Source organism: Panthera uncia, chromosome B1 (genome assembly GCF_023721935.1).
Source record: "Panthera uncia isolate 11264 chromosome B1, Puncia_PCG_1.0, whole genome shotgun sequence".
NCBI lineage: Eukaryota > Metazoa > Chordata > Mammalia > Carnivora > Felidae > Panthera > Panthera uncia.
Window position 1 is genome coordinate 186082285 of NC_064811.1, and position 20763 is coordinate 186103047.

At 42.5% G+C, this 20763-nt stretch overlaps 1 protein-coding gene and 1 long non-coding RNA gene across 4 annotated transcripts in view; one reads left to right on the forward strand and one right to left on the reverse strand.

Annotated features, from left to right (window-relative positions):
• The first annotated feature begins 2107 nt into the window (after positions 1-2107).
• LOC125923921 (uncharacterized) lies at positions 2108-3870 on the forward strand. Its single transcript, XR_007458198.1, has 2 exons — positions 2108-2421; positions 3113-3870. It is a non-coding gene; the product is annotated as an uncharacterized LOC125923921 (long non-coding RNA).
• Positions 3871-9059: 5189 nt separating this feature from the next.
• STOX2 (storkhead box 2) overlaps positions 9060-20763 on the reverse strand; it is a 117280-nt gene continuing 105576 nt past the window's right edge. For 2 of the 3 annotated variants that reach the window (XM_049632538.1, XM_049632539.1), the window contains exon 4: positions 9060-15204. In XM_049632538.1, the coding sequence (XP_049488495.1) occupies positions 15009-15204 (196 nt within the window). In that variant the 3' untranslated portion in view covers positions 9060-15008. Of the gene's footprint in view, positions 15205-20707; positions 20757-20763 lie in introns of all 3 variants that reach the window. The other variant, XM_049632540.1, reaches the window with a different exon arrangement.

The following is a 20763-nucleotide window of genomic DNA, read 5'->3' on the forward strand; positions in this document are numbered from 1 at the left end:
CCATCAGAAGCAGTGACCACGTCGGCACTGAGGAGGAGGAATGGTCTTTTGGCATCACACCATTGCACCGGCACAGACACGCCATCCTGCCAGGCTCTGGGAGGTGGCATGATCAAAAGACCTTCCCAACTTCAGGGCCATTATAATCCAGCTGGGGGCACACAGTGTGTACATGGGAAAGGGAAGAAAAGCAAAGAACGCAAGAGTGTTCAAATGACTGGAGGGGCCAAGACAGGGCTTCCTGTGCAAAGGTAGACTTGAGACCATAATTGGAAGCAAAGATATGTGGTGGCCCCATCTGTAAACACGGGCATAAAGAATAGCACATGACAAACGTCCACTGTGGCACCTTCCCGTGATGGGTTTTAATGTTCTGTAGCCAAATCATGTTTGAAAATTTATATGTAATGTTAGTTCCCCTTCCCCCACATACACTCATAGCATTCATGATAATAAACATGAAGTCTAAAGGCAGATGAATTACATATACTGTCTTGTAAATGTATCTTTGCCACTCCTGCTTTTAACATGCCTGGAATACTCTTTGGGCCACTCTGTCCTTACATTCATTAAAGGTCCAGCTTAAATCCTGATTGTAAGAATCCGTCTGCCAGGGTTACCTGGGTGGCTCAGTTGGTTAGGCATCCATCTTTTGACTTTGGCTTGGGTCATGATCTCATGGTTCATGGGTTCGAGCCCCACATTGGGCTCCTCGAACCTGCTTGGGATTCTCCTTCTCTCCCTTTCTCTCTACCCTACCCCTGCTTGTGCTTTCTCCCTCCCTCTCTCTTTCCCTCTCTCTCTCTCTCTCTCCCAAAATAAACAAACTTGAAAACAAAAAAAAGAACCCGTCTGCCAGAATAGTACAACAGCAGGGCGCAGTCTCCTCTGAACCTGCATGATAACACAGCACTGGGTTTGTTCCTTGTCCACTGTGTGTGGTTTTCCTGGGTCTCATGGAATCGTAATCCTCACAGATGCCATTGTGAGGGGAGAAGGCAGAATCTGTCCCCATTTTTCTAGCAGACCATAATGCTGGACCTCAGAGGTCAGATGAGTGAAGCCGGCTGCCGAACCCCACAGCTGGTGAGCAGGAGGGGTGGTTCTGGAACCCGGAGCTGCTCCGGGTGGGTATGCTCTCCCATGCTATTGCGAACATCGTGCAACCTGGTTGCATTGCTGCTTTTCCAGGTGTAAGGGTGACCTTGGGTTCTGAACCTCCTAGAAGACGATGATCATGTCTTTCACTTTGTGCTTCTAGAACCCCCTGGGATGCCGCACCGCCAAGATGAAAGCAATGAACATTTGCTGCTTGAAATACCTGCTGTATCAAAATTGACATTCAAATGATATTACAGTACATGCAGGTATATTTGTGTTTAACCTTTCTTCTGAGTTAGGTTCCTTCCTCAAACGGTGTGTTACTAATTTCTGAATTTAGAGAAGCAGTATTCAGGGCACTACTAAATTTAAACTTCATTCATTCAGCTAGCTTTGCAAAACCCAGTCTATCACAACAAAACAAAAATAGTCTACAACAATGGGCCCTAAATTTGAGAATGCATCCCCTTTAATGGACAGCCTTCGGTGGGGGGTAGTATTTTTTAAAGTCTATGACTTATATAGATTTACTACAAATTATGATACAGCTTAATCAAGCAGTACACACATTGACAGTCACTGGATTTCCAGGCACAGTAAGAACGATCTCAAGATTCCCACTTAGGTTCTGAGGAAGAATGAGTTCATTGTGACAAATCATTTGGGAAGAACGTTTAAGTTCTAAAGTAACGAGTAAGGAGAGCAAACCGAGCCTCCAGCTTATAATGGCTACACAGGGTTCCTTTGTCTCCCCTTCAGTATGGCTTCTACTCGGTGCCCAAACAACCCTTCCCTTTAATCCTAGTTTTTTCCCCTCTTAACTTTACCTTGTAATGGAGAAATTTTGGATTGCACTTTAGTGAGACCAGGAGAACATTTTTGCTCTGGAAAGCGAGAAGCACATCGAGCTGCAGCTTGAAAAATTAACAAGCCTTCTTATAAAGAGAAATCTGCAGTTTAGCACCCGTCCAAGGTGAGGTGGCCAGGAAGGAAGTATTAACACAGATGAGGCCTGCCCTTTACTATATTCTTAAACATTGTTCTGACCTTCAAATAATTTGTGCTTATTGAAGGAAAACTGGAACATACAGAGAATTAAAGGGTGTATATTCCTAGAGGCAAGACCTTCAAGCGTGGATCTGGAAGATACTACACAACACCATGTCTCCCCAAAGTGAGAACTTGACTTTGTGGTCATTCGGTTCACCCTGACCCAAACCACACCCCAGGACAGGGCTCCAGTCCTGGTTTCTGAACCCTGGTGCCCAGAGGAAAACATTGCAAACACTTCTGCTGCAGACACCATCCCCAACACTGCAGGTAAACTAGAGCTTGGGAGACTTTCAGTGTTATGTCAAGCCAGGACAAGACTTTTTTTTTTTTTTTTCCAGCTAACCTGAGTATCTGGAAGTAATAGCAAGTAGTTTGTTAGTAGAACTCCCTGGTCAAGCTTTTAAACTACCCACAGTACAGCTACTAAATGAGTTAGCCATAGCTAGGGACACCGTTGTGGGAAGATAAGGAAAAGGTTATCAAGAAAGCAAAACCAAGGACTTGTTTTAAAAGCGTGTGAGGGGGAAAGGGGAGAGAAATGAGAACATTAAAATGAAAAATTAGCTGTAGTCAAAATCTCACAGATGGCAGAAAGGGAAGGAGCAGGAGATCGGGGGAAGAAATGATAAGAAACAGAAAGAAAAACGTGGCTAAGATCAGGAAAAAACTCAAAATCAAGACAGGAAATAAATTTTTCGTTAGACTTCTATGGAAAGTTTGCATAAACAATAGCTGTCTTTAGATTGAAGATACGGCTAAAAGGAAACATATTGTGGACGATGGTCATAAATACTCCCACCGCTTTGTGCAGAAACACAACCTTAGAGCCACGGAGACACAAGCAGACTACACGCTCACAGAGCAAGTTCTGTCCTTTCACACACACCAGTGGCTTCCTCTGCCCCGCAGATTCAGTGGCTCTTGACCACCTCTCGTAACTCCTCTCCCTTCTTTGCAGGCACCAAGTAGGAACACCACAGCCCTGGGGTCACAGCCCTGGACCGGAGGGGCGGGCTCCCACAGCGTATTCGATCACCAGAAGGGACAAAAGCCATCCACTCGGCTTTTCATCTCTTCACAGCTTTTTGACATTTCCAAAGCCACACCTTACTTGCTGGTTTTCTTTTGTGAGAGAGAAGACACACAGGCTGAGCACCACAGCCAGCGAGCACGTTTCCAGAAGGCTGCCTAGGTTCGAGGCGGGCGGGAGCAAAGTGCTCAACGTTTCTGAAATCCCTCTGGGCGTGTCACGTGGAGCCCACTGCTGGCACAGCCGAGCCTGCTGAAGCTCTCAGAGCTCTTCAGGGCCACTGAGGAAAAAAATGACCAGAGGAGGTAGCATAAAAGCGGCATAAATTGTTCAGCTGAGGTCATGGTCGTGGGCAGGAGTCTGAGGTCCTGACGTTAAGACAAAAATTGAGAACACACGGTTGGGAATGATGAATGTCGTACTTACTGTAAGGAAGGGAAAGAAGCCATATTTTGTCAGGGCCTGGGAGTGGAAAGGGGTGTTCAGAGGAGCACTTGTGAGAGAGAAGGTATTTGATCTGCACCTTGAGATGTGGTTACGATTTAGCTATGCAGAGACCGGAAATGGAGAGAAGGAAGCAGGGGCCTACAAACACGTGGCCTGCCACCACTGAGCCAGCATACCACTTTCCCTCCAAGTATTGACCATGTGATACGAGCAGAAATACACATTAAATATTATTAGTATTGGCTTCTTCCCCCGTGCACCTTAAAATTTTTATAACAGTCCCATCAGACCAAATAAGACCGGTAAGTTTGTGATCGTCCCTGTTCTGTCACATTAAGTAAGCCACTTACCTAGGATAAGTGGAGAGAACTTTCCACCTTTTTTTTTTTTTTTTTACTTCCATGTTCATCATCCACAATTACCTAATCAGTTTTGTAAAATTCAGTAGATGAAGTGCTCTCCATGTATACTGCAGTTGAACAATTGAGTAAATAATGTGTTGGGAGCGAGGTTTCTCACTGCTGGAGTAGGGGGTTACAGATAAGCAGGAGGCTACAGTGATCCAGCTAGTAACGGATTAGAGTTGGATACATCAATAGGAACCCACATTTAGCTTACCAGAGATACAGATGGTTGCAGATGGAAATATTTCTAGACACCCATATACACAGGTTAGCACACACACTTATATCTCCATACTCTGTCAGCTGAGAGGTCCTGGAAATAATGGTTCCCCCGCAGCAGTGGGAATGCCTACTACTAGATCTTGGTTTCTAATACCATCCAGTAAAAGAAACCAGAGCTCCCCGGAGAAGTGGCTGATTCCAAGTCTGGGGCAGTACATACAGAATAAGCCTAGAGCCTTACAGTGCCAGAAAGTTAGGAAGTGCCAGAAAGTTAGAAAGTTAGGAAACCAAGTAAACGATCAACGGCAATAATGGGGGTATGTCAAATGAGCCCACCGAAACAGCAATCAGTAGCATATGGTGGACACATTTGAGTAATAACATAAAGTAGTAATGGAGGGTAGCCCAAAGTATAAAGTAAATATCCATGCATCCATACTGATGGCAGTAGATGATTGAAGAAGTAAATTGGGGAAGAAGAGACATCTGTACGGAAGAGTCCCAAGCAATCTATTTAGATACTCTGCCCTCAGAGATGGAGTATTTAAGTCCTTGTTCCTTAAGTGTGAGCTGAGTATACTGACTTTCTTCCCAAGAGTACAGTGTGGAAGCTGAAAAGAATAACTTCGCATTGCAGACACCTGATGAACATCACCTCGAGCGAGGTGATCGATGTTAACGTCAACAGTGATAAGTCACATTGATGGTATTTACTCTTGATCCGGTATGAGGAGAATGGCACTTTCCCTCTGTGACCCCCTCATCCCAATCACACACAACTCCATCCTGACCGTGAGAAAAGCAGAGGACATACCCGAAGTGAGGGACCTTGTGCAAAATTCCTGATCCACACCCTTCACAACTGTCCAGGTCATCAAAAACAGAGGAAGTCTCAGAAACTCAGACCAGAGGAGACTAAAGACACACAGTGACTACATGTAATGTGGTATCCTGGTTGGGCTCCTGGAGCAGAAAAATGACTGTAGGGACAAACTGAGGGAATCTGAATCAAGTACTGCTTTAGTTAACAATAACATCAATATCGGTTCGTTAATTGCAAGCACTGTACCATATAATGTAAGATGTTAATGGTACGGGACACTGGGTACAGGGTACACAGGAACTCTTTGTATCACTGTCATAGTAGTTCTGTAATTCTAAAGCTGTTCTAAAATGTTTGCGTTAAAAACACAGTGGAAGTGTTTTGCTCTCAGTAGGCTCTCTACAAAATATTCTGGCTGCTGAAATCTTTAGGGAAGCGAAAGCATTAGTAGATCTCCCAATTAATTGGCTAGAGCAAAAGTCAATTGTAAAAGATAATGTCTATCATACCCATTTGCCTGACTTCTGAGGCCAGCTGGTAGCCCCTACTCCACCCAATTTGGTCCCTTTTAAAGACTGAAGGAGACATGGGAGGACACTAACTGTAGAAATGGAATCTTCTGTTTCCAAGGCCATCGCTCTATCCCTGGGAATCCCGGTACCTTCTGCATCTGAATACTGATCTCTTGACATTCAACACAGAAGTCTTAACAAACTGCTATCAAATAACATAGGAAGGGAAAAAGGAAAAAAACACAAAACCCTGTCATCTCCAATCCGTTTAGTATTTGTTAACCTGTCGCATGTCTTGTCAACAGTAACAGACAACAGGAAGCCACACTGGGCAGGACAGACCACTGATACCTTCACAATCTAGCTGGATGGCGAGTGGGGATGTTACCTTGATGGAAGATAACTGAGACTGAGGTTTTCCATACTAGAAACCACTGACCTATTATTAATTTTTTAAAATATTTATTTATTATTTATTATTGAGACAGAGTAAGATAGAGCATGAGCATGGGAAGGGCAGACAGAGGAGGAGAAACAGAACCCGAAGCAGGCTCCAGGCTCTGAGCTGTCAGCACGGAGCCCGACGCGGGGCTAGAAACAACTAACTGGGAGATCATGACCTGAGCCGAAGTCGGACGCCCAACCAACCGAGCCACCCAGGTGCCCCTGACCTATTATTAATTTTAAAGAAAGTGATTTTCAGGGGGTTTCCACCCTCCCCAATATAGGGTATAGTAAAGAATGGCAGGTGCTGGCTTGAAGCATAGCTGTAAAAATGTTCAAAGATAATTTCCCAAGATAATAAATTCTCAACACACATCATTAAAAGGGAGTCACACAGAAGTCAAACTATATCCTCTTGCATGACATCTTTTTTTTTTTTTTCATTGCCATTTATAGACTATACAGAGATCTTTGGTCTAATGCATTATCATCTATCTATCTATCTATCGATCATCTATCTCTCATATCCGGAAGTTGCCAGTGATTTAGCAGACCTTTGATGAATCAGCTGGTGGCAGATTTCTATCCAAGTGTTGGAGAACCAAAAGCTTTTAGTGCAAAGGTGTGTGGAAGTGAGGTTGAGGGATGACAGAGGCCTGTGGATCCAAGGAGGGTAGGGCAATATAAATACGAAATTTAAAATACTAGTTATCAATTGTCACTACATGCAGATTATGTATGTAACATTATATATTATATACTATAATGCATACATCTTGTATCTATAGTATATTTAGTAGATATTATGTAAATATATATAATTAATATATAGCAAAATTTCAAAATATAAAAATAATTATATACTTTCATATAAATAATTGAGACCAGGAAGGAGTCCAAACATTAGACAAGAAAGCCTAACTACAAACAAGCAAACAAATAAAAACTCTTGGTTAAACATAGAGAAAAGAGTAACAAAGTAAAATAAACCCAAGGAAACAGGAAAGAAAAACAATGCATGGAGCTTCACAACAAAGGAAGAGAAACAGGGAGACATGGAAGATTGACCTCAGAGGAACGTGCTGGGTGGAATTGGGGGCTGCCTAAGAAACCATCCAAAGGGTCACCTGGATAGGCCAAGGCTGGTTTGAAGTCCAGCCTTCACTCCCCGTGAGCCACAGACACCAGCCCCAAAGTCCTGGATCTGAGGAGGGAAGAATTTGCTCTTCATTGAACATCAGCAGTTACTGTTCTTTCCTTGTAATTCCACATTAGCATCTCTGACCTGACCTCTCTTATCTAATGCATTGTATCTGCCTCTTGCTCTTGACATGGCACTTCTAATGCCATTCTTTTAACAAGGTTCACCAGAAAAGCCTGCTCAGCCTATCTGGAGTGCAGGTGCCTTGATTTTTCTTGGAATTGCTGTCTGGTGCTATGTGGCCTCTAAATATTCATCACACACACTTATTCCATGTGTTACCTGATTAACTATTTGCTTTACAGGAGAAGTCTGGAGCCACTGGGCCCAAACGGGGAATATCATGAAATCCAAGTATCCCCACAGTAGGGATATGATTTCACAGTTAAATAAATTATTAAAGTCAGGTGAATACCTTCTTTTTATGATTCAGTGGCTCTCGATTTCACAGCTGTAACAGGGCAGGAGGCACGTATTAAGTACCCTGCTTGGCTTTTCTTTATGGAGGGAAAAAAAAAATCCCACCACTCTAAACACTTAAAAATAAGTTAAAGCCATACCATTTCCTTTGGAAAGAAAAGATTTTTATGAACTGTGACCATTCTCTCAAAGGAGTCAGAATCCTGCCTTCCATCTTCTGAAGTCACATTTCCTCCATGTGTCTGGTTCACTGGATCGCTCTGAAGGGAACACGCCATCACCTTTATTGTTCCGGTATTGTAAGCTCGTGCTAACTTCGTGCTTGAAGAAGGGGGTGTCTGAATAGAGACAGTTCAAACTATTCGCAAACTAAAACAGGACCTGTTCTTCAAAGTGGTCACCTTGGGTTCCCCACACTTACCCAAATGACTCTATCATCGGAGGTCTGCTTTGGGTAATTGCCTTTACAAGAAAATCAGGCTCAACGTTATAGCTTGCGATTGTTTTTGACTAACACCGCTGTTGCCGAACTTCATCGTTTGCTTGAGGGAGGATTACTTTTGGTTTGAAAAAAGGGAGTCCTTTCTCCAAGGACAAAGATTTACCACTGTGGACAGCCAAAAGAGTGGTAGGTTCTGGAGGAGTTGCAAACTTGTACAAGCACCTTCCAGGAATATGTGAATAGACGCTGGGTGCTCATGGGGGAGGGGATCACGTTTATTTGGGGACAGAAGTTGTGATTTGAGGGCCGACAAAACAAACCAACCACACCGCTTTCTGATTTCACAGAAGATGTAATCCTTTGTGTCTCTAAGCCTAACTCTTAAATTTGAATAGCTGGCCAAAAATGTGTCTTTTTCAACATTCCTGGAAAAAGATTCTGATTAGATATTTCTGTGTTCAGTTGTTTTCATTCAAAAGCTCTAATCACTAAGACTGTGCAATAAAAATTTTGCTACGAACTCCTGTTAATTGAGAGCAATAAATTGGTCTCACCTATTTTCGCTCAAGTACCAAAAAAAATCCACTTAGACATATAACCAAATGTTATTTAATATCTTAAAAAGTAACACAATCCAAAATGGATATTTCACACAACACTACATAAACAACATGAACGCAATATTACCATATGGAGGGACTTTCAAATATAGACTTACAAAAATCCCTGTGCTTTTTTTTCCTTTTAAGTTATTATACTAAGCATGACAAGTCAATCATCATTTACAATATGGCACACCGGCACGATAAAAACCATGTTACAAATGTGCTGTCATAAATCAGTAACATTAGGGAAGACATTTCATGAACTGTAATTATTTCATATGAAATACTATACAATATAAACAGAACATCCATCTTGGATGACCTTTACAGCAACCAGAGACCAAGTAATTTAAAGTTTTTTTTTTTTTCAGTGCAAACACATTTTATTCAAGGCAGTCTTGGCTGCAAAACTCCTTTCTAACATACAGTAAATCCCACTTGCACTTCTTAATTCATTTACCCTAATGCAATAGTCACATTCAGTCACTCAGAGAAAGATACCTGCAGAATTATGATCCCTTTAAACTTAATGTTGAAATTTAATTCTCTTCTAGAAAGTAGTATCTATGTCAACTACTCTAAGGACCTTAATTTGTAGCTGTCAATACTTACATGAAGGTGACCCTAGGGCAGCTCTAGTCCTAACCCATCATGTGTGCACAGTACCACACGCTGTTTTGCGCTTCCGGTGTGGAAACCGTGGCGGTGTATCGGTATCTAGGAGGGGGAACGGGAAGGAGGCAGGGAGGCAGGACCTCCGAGGAAAGGCAGGCAAGCAGCTGCGGAGTGTGGACTTCATGAATTTTCCGTAACTGCAGAGGACTGACCCTGGAGGAGTTCTCAGATCTCAGATTTGGTACCTCTTTTTGGTGGGAGCAAGGAATGGGGTGCCAAGGTCAGCCTTTGGACAGGGAGGCGTAGGCACTGTATGTGGACAGGCCAAGCCTCTAGCCTTACGTTTGCTTCCAGGGTCACTGCTGCCTCACTCGCGAAACTCCCCCTTCCCTCGTTGGCAGGGTGTGTGTGCGTGTGTGCGTATGTGTGTTCACATCTGCAGCCAACAATGAGCAATTAAAGCCCTATAACTGATAATATACAATCATAAGAAAGTTTAGTCCCCCATGAGCCTCGTAGAATTCTCTACCTTGCAAATCAGCAACTGTAAGTCATAGAACAACTGTGAAAACACAGGCTTATGTGTTGGAGGAGCAATCACTGGGGACTCTCTCTCTGGGATGCTGCTAAAAAAGACGCAGAGATTAACTCAATCAGGGACATGCCAATGCCTATTTTCAACACACTGGGAAATTTAACCATGAAATTTTTCGTATATATAATTTATGAAGTGTCTCCTAAATAAAAATCTATGGGAAAATATTAGATGTATCAATACTGTAGAACCTTCTGGGAGAATGACGGAGTGACAGCCGATTGTTTTATCTTATTTGGCAAAGATCAGACTGATCGTAATCTCCTTCCTGCCCATATTTTATTAACCCAAAGCAAAACAGTGGTTTCCTTGCTTTTGCATTCGTCCTTCCTGTGTCTTGGCTTCCCTGAGCCTAAACACGTGCAGAAGCATGTCTCAAGAACAGAAGAGAAAGAAGAGAATGGGCAGGACAGTACTGGGCGGAGTGGGGGAGGAGGGCGGGGAGGGACAGGAAAAGACGGGATCACTTCTGCTTGGGGTCTGCTGTCGCCTGACAGCATGCTTCCGGCTGGTTCTGTGCCTGGCCCGTGGCAATGGAGAAGGTCCCCAGCAAGGATCTGATATCTCCTAGTTTGAGAAAACACTTAGAACTAGATCAGCTCCCTCAGAAATCCAGATTCTTACAGGTAGGACTCAATACGTTGTACTGAATTTCTGTTGTGCTAAAAGTAGCACTGTGAAGAGTACTTGATAAAGTTTTAAATTACGATTTCTGTTTCAGCACCTTCCACTGCCAGGAGCACATGTTCCTGAAAGATGGTATTTTAGCACAGGAATCAAAGAAGCCCAAGATGAAACTGTAAACTAGGGTGTATGTCTGGGATCTGCCTCTGACCACAATGGCATTGGGTGGATTTTGTAAAATTCCAAACACCCTGAACTTTTTGAATGAAAATGGACAAAAGTGTACAGTTGTATTTGTTTTCTTTGACTTTATTAGCACACATCAGAAAAAATAGCATTATATTTAGTGATTTCTCATGATGGTCTATCAGACAGTTAGAAAATAGGTCACTGGTAGCTGCCACTGAGTTTCTGGGTAATCTTAAGTCACTCCTTCTGTTTGTCCATTTCAAGTATGAGTGTTACAGACAGGACCTGCTTTGTTAATTGAATGCTTTGGAAGCACTTTGAGATCCCAAAATGAACGGGCAAAGTTATGATAGTTTGTTGTTGGCTTTTAATCAAGCTCCAAATGCTGCCCATGTTATAAATGGTGAGACTTTTCAAAATAGGTTCACTATTGTATAGTGAGCAAGACGCCTATAATTTAAGTTAAAAACTTTATTTTCAAGTACACTTGGTGGCAATACGTGGTTTGTCCTGGGTAGGGTTTTACAGAGCTGTGCCAACTTAAAAAAAAAAAAAAACAAAAAAAAACCAAAAAACGCACAATGCTTTTCTTTTCATCAAACAGGGTTTTTTCTTCCCCATGGCGATTGCGATATAATTTAAATTTACATCTTCGAACCACTGGCTGGGCTCTAAGAAAGGGAGACTTGGGAACAGCTGGTGTTCAGATCATCGTTACTTCAGCTTAACTTTCAATTTATGCTTCCTGAACTTGAGCTTCACAACATCAGAGAAGCAGTAATTTGGTATTTTTATCCTGCTTGGTCCCCATTCAGCTCTTCTGTTAGTTTTCTCTATTTGATGGCACCCCCCTTTTCATATGCTCATTAAGGTCCCCTGAGATGTGCAAAATATAGAAAATGGAATACAAATTATTTAGCACACGTGGTGAGTACACAGCACTGCTCTTTTAATTAAAATGAAGTTTGGGCTCGATATGGTAGCGTGTGCATGAAGGCAGCGAGGCCCAAAGTACTTCAAAGCCGGCACGGTCCACATATCTGGTGTGACTTCTACTGAAAACCTAGAATTCAAATTGGATTCTTTCAGGAGTAGAGAGCTGGCTAAATTATGTGTACCAATCGGCTCTTTGCCAGAGAGAACTCTTGGCAGGAATGGGGTGGGTGGGGTGGGGTGGGGTGGAAAGACAAGAAATTTCAACTTCGTTTCGTTCCTAACAAAATCGAGTGTGCTTTTGTGGGATAGAGAGGAGAGACAGGTTTACATCTGAAAGCGAAATAATGCCGTAAAACAAAACCACGGCCATGAAAAAGTCACGAGCCCACACGGGCAGCCACTGACACACACACAGAACGCCATGGCCGAATGTTCACGAAAATTTTCAACTTTGCTTTTCTAACAATACACTTGAACACACTGCTGCCGCTTCATCAAATTTATGGAGGTAGTTCTATGTAAAAATAAAAATTACCATAAAGTAATATGCTGTATCATAATAATACATACGTGTGCAAAATGCCGACAGATGGGTTGACCCTTGAAAGTTGAACGCTACGCAGAGATTCAACCAGATTCAGTTTTGTAAACCTTCCAGCTAAGAAATTCTAAGCGAAGACTGGATAAGCAGCCATGTAACACAAAGCTATCAGCGCAGGGGAGGAAACGGGTGCTGGCAACGTTGGTGCGGGCCGAGCGTTTGGTCACTGAGAAGCTCACCGTTGACCATCTCGGGTCACATCTGTAACATGCTTCCTGCCGCCTCACTCCTCCCCCATCCAAGAATCCTGATTAGATTCAGACAGGGATATTTCCACACGGAATGTCTGCTTCCATCGTACGGTCTTTAAAGCCCATCTTTTCTACGCTAATGGCTCCAGGTCTAAGGGAGTTTCTAGTTGTTTTTAAAATCATGTACCCCGTAGCATCAGGCTAATGGTATACACGTTTTATTTGAATAACATCTTCTGTAAACCTATTTCTTGTGAACTATTGATAAAGTCATATTTTAAAGCTTCTCTTAAAGGGTAATGCTTTCCTTTCCTGTCCACACAGCATTTGATTATAATAATGGCCATTTTCAGAGGATCAACTAGAGGCTGATGTATTGTTTCAATGGTTACGTTATTTATGAACTGATGGTATGATTCAGCGCTTGAGAGCAGGTTTTTTGGGGGAAAAAAAACCCAAAACGAATTTAGACAGAAGAATTTAGTATCCGTATGGTATACACCTCCCCAAGGAAATAGACTCTGTGTATAGTCTATTAGATACATTATCATTCCTTCCGGACATATTTAAGCCATGAGACAAATAGTTCATTTCTGGGCAATCAGGACATGCCTTGGAAGAAATAAGGCATGAGATTCAAAGCCAACTGACCTAAGCATTTTAGTGGTATAGGGGCTTACCAAGAAACGTGCTGACGTTTCACTATAGGCATAAAAAAAAGGAATCTAAGCTTGATGAGTCCAGTTTGACTCAATGCAACTTGCAAATATCTGAAAACGCATGAGGGAGTATCCATATGTTTCAAGAATCAGTCCAACTATGTCTAGGACTGCGTTCCTTAAACAGATCCCTAGGGATTGAACCTAATACTGAAGCAGAAATGTGTCACACATTTTTATGCCAATTACTGAAGTCCGAGGCGGAAAGATTTTAGATTTATTTTTGGGTATGTATTTTACGGTCTGTGGCTCCAAACATCACGTGCCACTAAACTAAATAAAACGTTTTGCCAGACTTTACTTGTGTCATATGTAACCCTTCTGCAAATACCTGTTCAGTATCTACCATGGTTCTCAATAAAATGGGGGAACTTGGAAGTGTCTCTTCTCTGTAAAGTGGAAGCCCGATTATTTGTATTCCTTTGCTGCTTAGAGTCTTCTCCGTATTCAACATGACATTGTAAACCAAAGCAAAACGTTAACAAACCACTCTGAAATAAGTTGGCCTAATAACTATACATCCGCCTAAAAACACCTCCTGAAATTGGTTACAAAGTATCTGTAAACATCACTCTGGCATAGTTCATGTATGCATAATTGTCATTCTGATAGATTTTTGGGGGGAGTACAAGTTCGGATTATACCATACTTGCAGAATGAGCACATCCTGTTGGTAAGTACATGGGCACATGTATAGTTCTAATCAAAAATTACTTTTTAAAGTTTTCTCTATAGATATCTTTCCAGGAATAAAAGGCCTGAAGTTCAACTCTCCCTAAATTTGCTCTTTCCTATAACCACTAAAAATGATCTCCCATAGCCTAATTTAGGCATTCTATTTAAAACTACATAAAATAGATTAATGTCCTTCCATTAGAAAGAATAACATCCCCAGGCCATACTCTTCATTTGTATCACAAAGAACATTTTGCTTTTAAACAAACTAATTATCGTTATCTATTATAGTAAGATAGGATCATCATAAGTATCACAAGGAGGAAATTATCTTCCTTAAATATTTGATTAACACCAGTTAGGAGTCCACATTTCCCTCTTCCATCACTCAGTGCTGTGCCCCAGCCAGGCTGGGGATCCCCTTCCTTCGTCCACTTCAGAATCAAAGGCCTATATTCCTGTTTGTGATTATGGAAGGTTAAAAACTCAGACAAGCATCTGTTACACTTAAAAACAAAATCCTGAAAACAGACACTCCCAGAATTTCGATCACGACCCCTTCTGACACACTTCCACGGGCTCCTGCAAAATCATGTCACGAAAACTCACAGTGAGAAATGACTGGTGCATGAACAATTCACACACAAGGGGCTGGGGTCCCTTCTGGTCAGTCTGACCTTGATCTCCCTCAAGGCGGACCCTCGCATTTGACGTTTTGTGGTGGCTTACGCTTTTTTTGTTTTTGTTTTTGTTTTTGGAAGTGTCAAGGATCAGTTCCGTGGCACCCTCTGACCACAGACTGGGAGCAACACGCATCTGTGGCATTTAAAAATGGAATTGGCAACTTCATGACATTGGAATGCATATCACACTTACAGTGTCTAGACTTTCCTATGTGTGCTCAGTTACAAGCAGTGAAGCAAAAGTATACATATCACCCCTACTACTGCTATTCGGTTGCTACAGAGCCATACATGTGAAAAGCAATACTCCGAAATAAAGATTTTTGTTTTTTGCCCTAGCCTACTCAGCGGCACAGTTTAAGTAAACACAAAAACTGCGGTCGAGATGCTCGTCTTTCCCAAGATGTAAACATCAGTCCCAGTGTCGTAAACTTGGCTGTGTCGGAGGAGCCAGGAGATCTGAGGCAGAACGACAGTCACACGCTGGTAACAGAAGCCTGCAAGCAGTTGGAAGGTTTCTGTAATTTCTCAGCTTCGTTCGTCGCGGGGTCCGTACTTGCTCGGAAGCTGAAAGCCGGACCAGCCCCACCGTGCACCGGGCTCAAGGTAACGTTCTGACGACGGTTACTTTCAACAATGCTTGACGTGTTGGAAGCCAGGCTCTCCCGAGTGCTAAAAGAGTAAAAAGGGTTTGTTTTGTTTTGTTTTACACATAAATAATTACCTCTTGAGCCCCAGAGGAAGCGCAAATGATGTAGTTAATGGATTTCCTGTCGGTTCATGATGTCACATATGCCCCATCTCACGCTGATTAGTCACATATGCTCTTTCAGCGTGGGCTCCAGAAGCTTTCACACACGTCTTATAGTAAACGGCACCCTGAATGACAGCTTTCCACCCAGCTAAACGCATCTTCAATGTTTTCCCCTTCCCTTCCCATTCAAGGAAACCACTTCCAAATTTGATGTGATGGATGGCTATCACACATTCATCTGAGAAAAGAATCCTCTTAAATACACATACGTAGTGATTTCATTTCAGGCTGGAAATTCATTGAGAAAAGTGCTCTTGAATAAACTCAGTTTTGTCCCTAATGATGCTGTTTTCATTCCCGATTAGCAGATTTTGACTCTGGCTGGACTTCAGGCATGCCATTAGCTAATCTGCCACACTGATGGGAATAAAATTCTTCTTAAAGCACTTGGTACCTCTGTTTCCAATCTTAACACTTTCGTGGAAATACATTATATTTTCAGAAAAGGACTCAAATTTTCCCCATTAATTTGTGAAGCTTACATGCCTTCCCCCTGCTTTGGTAGAAATATTTTATTTTTCAGAGTAGAGGTGATTTAAAGGCTTTAGCATTTCTATTTCTCTTTCAGTTTTTCTTTTGCTTTTTTTTTTAATGTTTATTTATTTTTGAGAGAGACACAGACAGAATGTGAGTGGGTTAGGGGCAGAAAGAGAGGGAGACACAGAATCCAAAGCAGGCTCCAGGCTCTGAGCTGTCAGCACAGAGCTCGACGCGGGGCTCGAACTCATGAGCCGTGAGATCATGACCTGAGCTGAAGTCGGACGTTCCGCTGACTGAGCCACCCAGGCGCCCCTCTCTTTCAGTTTTTCTAAGTCAGAAACCTGTGAGTTTGTTTTATTGTTCCAAGAGATTCAGAACATTAACCTTTTAAATGTGTAGGGCAATAGCATTAGAAATAAGATTACTTAGGGGCGCCTGGGTGGCTCAGTCGGTTGAGCATCCGACTTCGGCTCAGGTCATGATCTCACGGTTTGTGGGTTCGAGCCCCGCATCAGGCTATGTGCTGACAGCTCGGAGCCTGGAGCCTGCTTTGGATTCTGTGTCTCCCTCTCTCTCTGCCCCTCCCCTGTTCATGCTCTGTCTCTGTCTCAAGAATAAATAAACACCAAAAAAAAAAAAAAAAATTACTTGGCCTGATTGGTAGGAACTGAACAGGTTCCAGGTTCAAAGTCCTCAAAATGGTAATAAGAAGCTTGGTTTACAAAGAGATTGAAGACACCACAAGGACGCTCAAAATATCCATCCACCCTACCAGACAGATTCAAAGTTTAGAAAATATTCTCTGAAAGTTGGCCCCCATCCCTGATGTAAGCCTGCTGGAACCAGTCAACAGGTCAAACTACTGAAGTGGACAGCCTCACCACCGCTCTTTCATTCCCATCGGAATGGATAGCAATGCTGTCTGAACCCTACGCAGGTTTTCCCACCATCCGACAGTAGGATGTTCCCATGAAACCTTCCAGAGGCCGAAATGGTTAAAAAGTAGATACACCTGCTTTCCTAATGTTCGCAATGACACTTCTTCACTTTTACGAAAGGCCCAAGTTAGTACCTGTTTCTGCGATCTGAAAGAAATCTGAAGATTTTTGCTTTCAGAGGAAGAAAGCCGTTAATGAGTAGGGTCTCTCGTCAAAGCGAAGGGCTGTGAACGCAAACTCTGGGAAGGCAGGGCCTGCCTATACTTTGGCAGTAGTGCCTAGAGAATGGATTATTTCATCCTAACCCCTTGTGGCCTTGAGTTTGCTTCTCGTCCGGGAGCCAGGTAAACAGGTAACTGTTTAAAAGGAAGTTTGTTCACTGACCACCACAAAGACAACTGGACTTTTCTTGACTGCAAAGTGCACGCCCAGAAGGTTAATATGTTCACAGAAGTAAATCAAGTTCTTTCATTGTGCTTACAGTAGACCTGAGCATACCTAAAGAATACCCCAAAACATCAGCACTAAAGGGATGGAAAGTGCTAGACTCACCTACTTACCTGCCTTACACCTTCCCTAAGAAAATTCATCCGTGGCTTGCTAGCACCACAGCTGAGGCACGGGGTGAGGCGGAGGAAGGAAAAAGGGCAATCGACATGGAGAACCCCAAAGATTTCCGGACCTGTTCCTTCAGTTTCATTCTTAAATCGTGATAGCAACCTTTTATAGTATTTGATCTCCTCATCTCTAAAATGGGGAGAGTTATGGGATTCACCTACTCACAGGGTGATTGTGAAGAAATACTCATCAAGGAACCTGTACATTAAAAAGCTAGATACATATTATTTCGGTTGTACATCTGGCATCTAATGAATTAAGTAGCTCCGATGAGTTGGTTTCAGAATCCATACGTGAGTAAAGGGCACAATGCACTTTAAAGTCCAAAGGACCTCAAACCAGCTTAAACTTTTTCAACCAGCTTTTAAGGCATGCCAGACACCATAAACACACATCACTGCAAGAGATCATCTAAGTTGGGAGCTGTAGGTGCTCTGAGATGCCTCTGGCCACGTTTGGCCTGAGTCATTAATAGTGATAAATACATACAGTACTCCAGTTTCCCCAAGGGGTATATTTCATTATTGCCGTAATAATGAGTAGGGTGAGCAGCATTCATAATGAGGGTTCTGGGCATGATCCTGAAAAAGCTGATGGAGGTAGAGCGTTAACAGCAAAAATATTCCTCACACTTAAAAGTTCTTACTTTCTGGAAAAAGAAAGCTATAGTGGAGCGCAACCTCAGAAATAAGATTTCGGGATTTGATAAGCAGAAGAGGTGAACCAAGACGCTGGTTGCTCAGTGCCCTGGCTGAGCGTGCCTCCCCTGGCCTGGCGCTCCGACAGGCGCGTGCTCCCGCAGTACACAAAGCAGACACCTCCCGGGAAGCTGTGCTACCTCTGATTTTCACTCTGTGTCTTCAGTTTTGGGCTTCAGATTTGGAATAGCAGGCCTCTGAGGTCAAGATTCTTCATGTTCAGTATGAGATCTCCCAGCACAGTTGAAGCTTCTACCTTCCCTCCCCAATCCCCCCTTTTCAAAAGCCTTTAGTCCCCAATGAAAGGGACTAAAGAATTTTGGAAATGTGGCTGAACATGACTTGTGAGCCAGCACTGAAAGCTGGGAGTGTGGACATCACCTTGCTTGGTCTTTTTTTTTGTTTTTTGTTTTGTTATTGTTGTTGGATCTTAGTTGCTCAGCGAATTAAGTACTGGAAGATTCGAATAAATGGCCCACTTAAGACTTCTGTATCTCACGGCAGTGGAGAAGTAGTCTGATGATGCTCTGTGGCTAAAATATTCCTCATGCCGTAGAATAAAACTCCCTATAACTCACCCATTCTCCTTCACAGACCTTCTTCGTGTATCAGAAAACAACGTAATCAATTGAGGTGTACAGAAAATACAGTTTAAAAACAGGTATAGTAAGTTTTGACATAACTTCTAACCAAAGGATATTAAATACGAAAGGGGCAAAATTAGGAACTGTTCTGTAGATTATCTAACCGCGGGAAATTTATGGGCAGTCTGCATATTCCAGTAGAGAAAATCTCCCTCATAGTAGTGGACAGACACATCCCTAAATGTGAGAAGGCTGTCTCCTCAGAGAGATCTTACCTCCTACCAGGACAAAGCGTTTAACCTTAAGTATGTTATTAAAGAAATGAAAATAAAGCCTATGTCAAGAAATAATCCCATTCATAAGTTCTGTATTCTGCATTTCAAATTTAGAGATAAAACAATACATTCTATGGCGAGACTGGTTCAACGATTTCGTGAATATATGCATTTATCTGCCCCCAAGCCAAAAACCTTCCTTTCACTATTATGTAGTGGGAGATTTTTGAGTTAGAATCCATTAAGCTATTCTCAATATCTTCTTAGCAATGATCTCTAGAGCACCACAGCCTTCCCTCTGTGGAGGTGCAGGGGCCAAGCGGGCACTATGCAAGGTTGAAAGCTGGTGTTCAAAGCATTGGTCAGGTAGTGTCTATATGGTTAAGAAACAGTCGAACATAAGGTACAGGCAAAATAAATCACACCTTCCATAAGCAATGGTCTTGAACATCTACCGTCAACTACAAACCTTCAATGTGCCTCTCCTGCACCCACTATTAGAAACTCAAGAGGAAAAAAAAGCAGAAGATAGAAATAGAAAGAAAAGGATATATACATTTGATTTGATTTGATTTGGGACTTAAAAAATATTTAGTAGCAGTCGTATTTTAGAAAAGTCATTAATAGGTAGACCAGTGGTTTTCACACTGAGTGCCATGGCCCCCTGAGGTCAGTTAGGGCTCCTGGAGGGACAGGCAGAGGAGATGTGGGGCTCCTGGCCTCACACCCTCTTCCGCCAGAGCACCGTCTCTGTGCTTTGTTTAGACATTAGACTTCCACACACGTGTTAACTTGGAAAAAAAGGTTACAAGGCAAAAATCATCATCATCATAATCAAGAACTAGCCCTTTAAGGAATAATAAAGGTCTAATATGGGACCGACAGATTAACGATTCCCAATTTGGATTTGGGAATGCTCCGTCCCCAAATTATCCAGAGTAAAGTGAAATCACAACAGAACTACATTTAATTCTTAATAATTAAAATAATATATGAAGCATATAATCGTATCTGGGTACTTGTTAAAATTCTAAAATATATTGTAGAATCTTGGGAATCACAACTCATGAGAAATGTCAACCTCTCAGTAGTATTTCTGCATCTCAGAGTCACCAATCTGGAGTAGAATTTAGAAGAACTGGGTCACCAGTTGCCCTTTGAGGAGAAGGAAGAGTTAAGGAGAAAAAAAAGGAAGTTGCACAGACGCTCTTTGGCTTTCTTATCCCCTGAACCACTTTAGTGCTCTGGACGTGCCAGTCAGGCATTACATGCTCTCTGCTGTCAACCCTTTGCTGAATTACCAGCTACAATCAGAGTGCCTAAATGGGTTGTGTTAATTCTGCAGGAGGAGACATAAAAGTGTGGGCACACGTTTTGATCTAATGGAGCAAGGGCCCCTCATCTTCCTGTGAGAGACACAAGGTTCCATTTCTCTGTGGATCTGAAATGTATGAGCAAAGGGGGGAAAGGGGGCGCACAGAGTCAGGACTGCAGTGGCAGCAAGCATCTGGATGCCCCAGGGGGTTGAGATCTGTCATTCCCACTAGAGGGACCCTGTCTTTGAGTCAATTAATTTATACCCAACCCCCAACTGACTACTGACCACTCATTCTACCCAAAAAGTTATTATTTTTGAGGACCTAAAAAAAAAACAAACAAACTTCTTTTACCAGCATGGGGGCAATATACGCATAGAAGAAAAATACTGGAAAATGTTGGTCCTAGTTAGATTGGCCTGATGCAAGTTTGAGGGAGGGAGCCAACCCACCAGTCCAGATTGGTGATCTCTACAGCTGCAGAAACATTTGTTTCAATTCCTGAAAA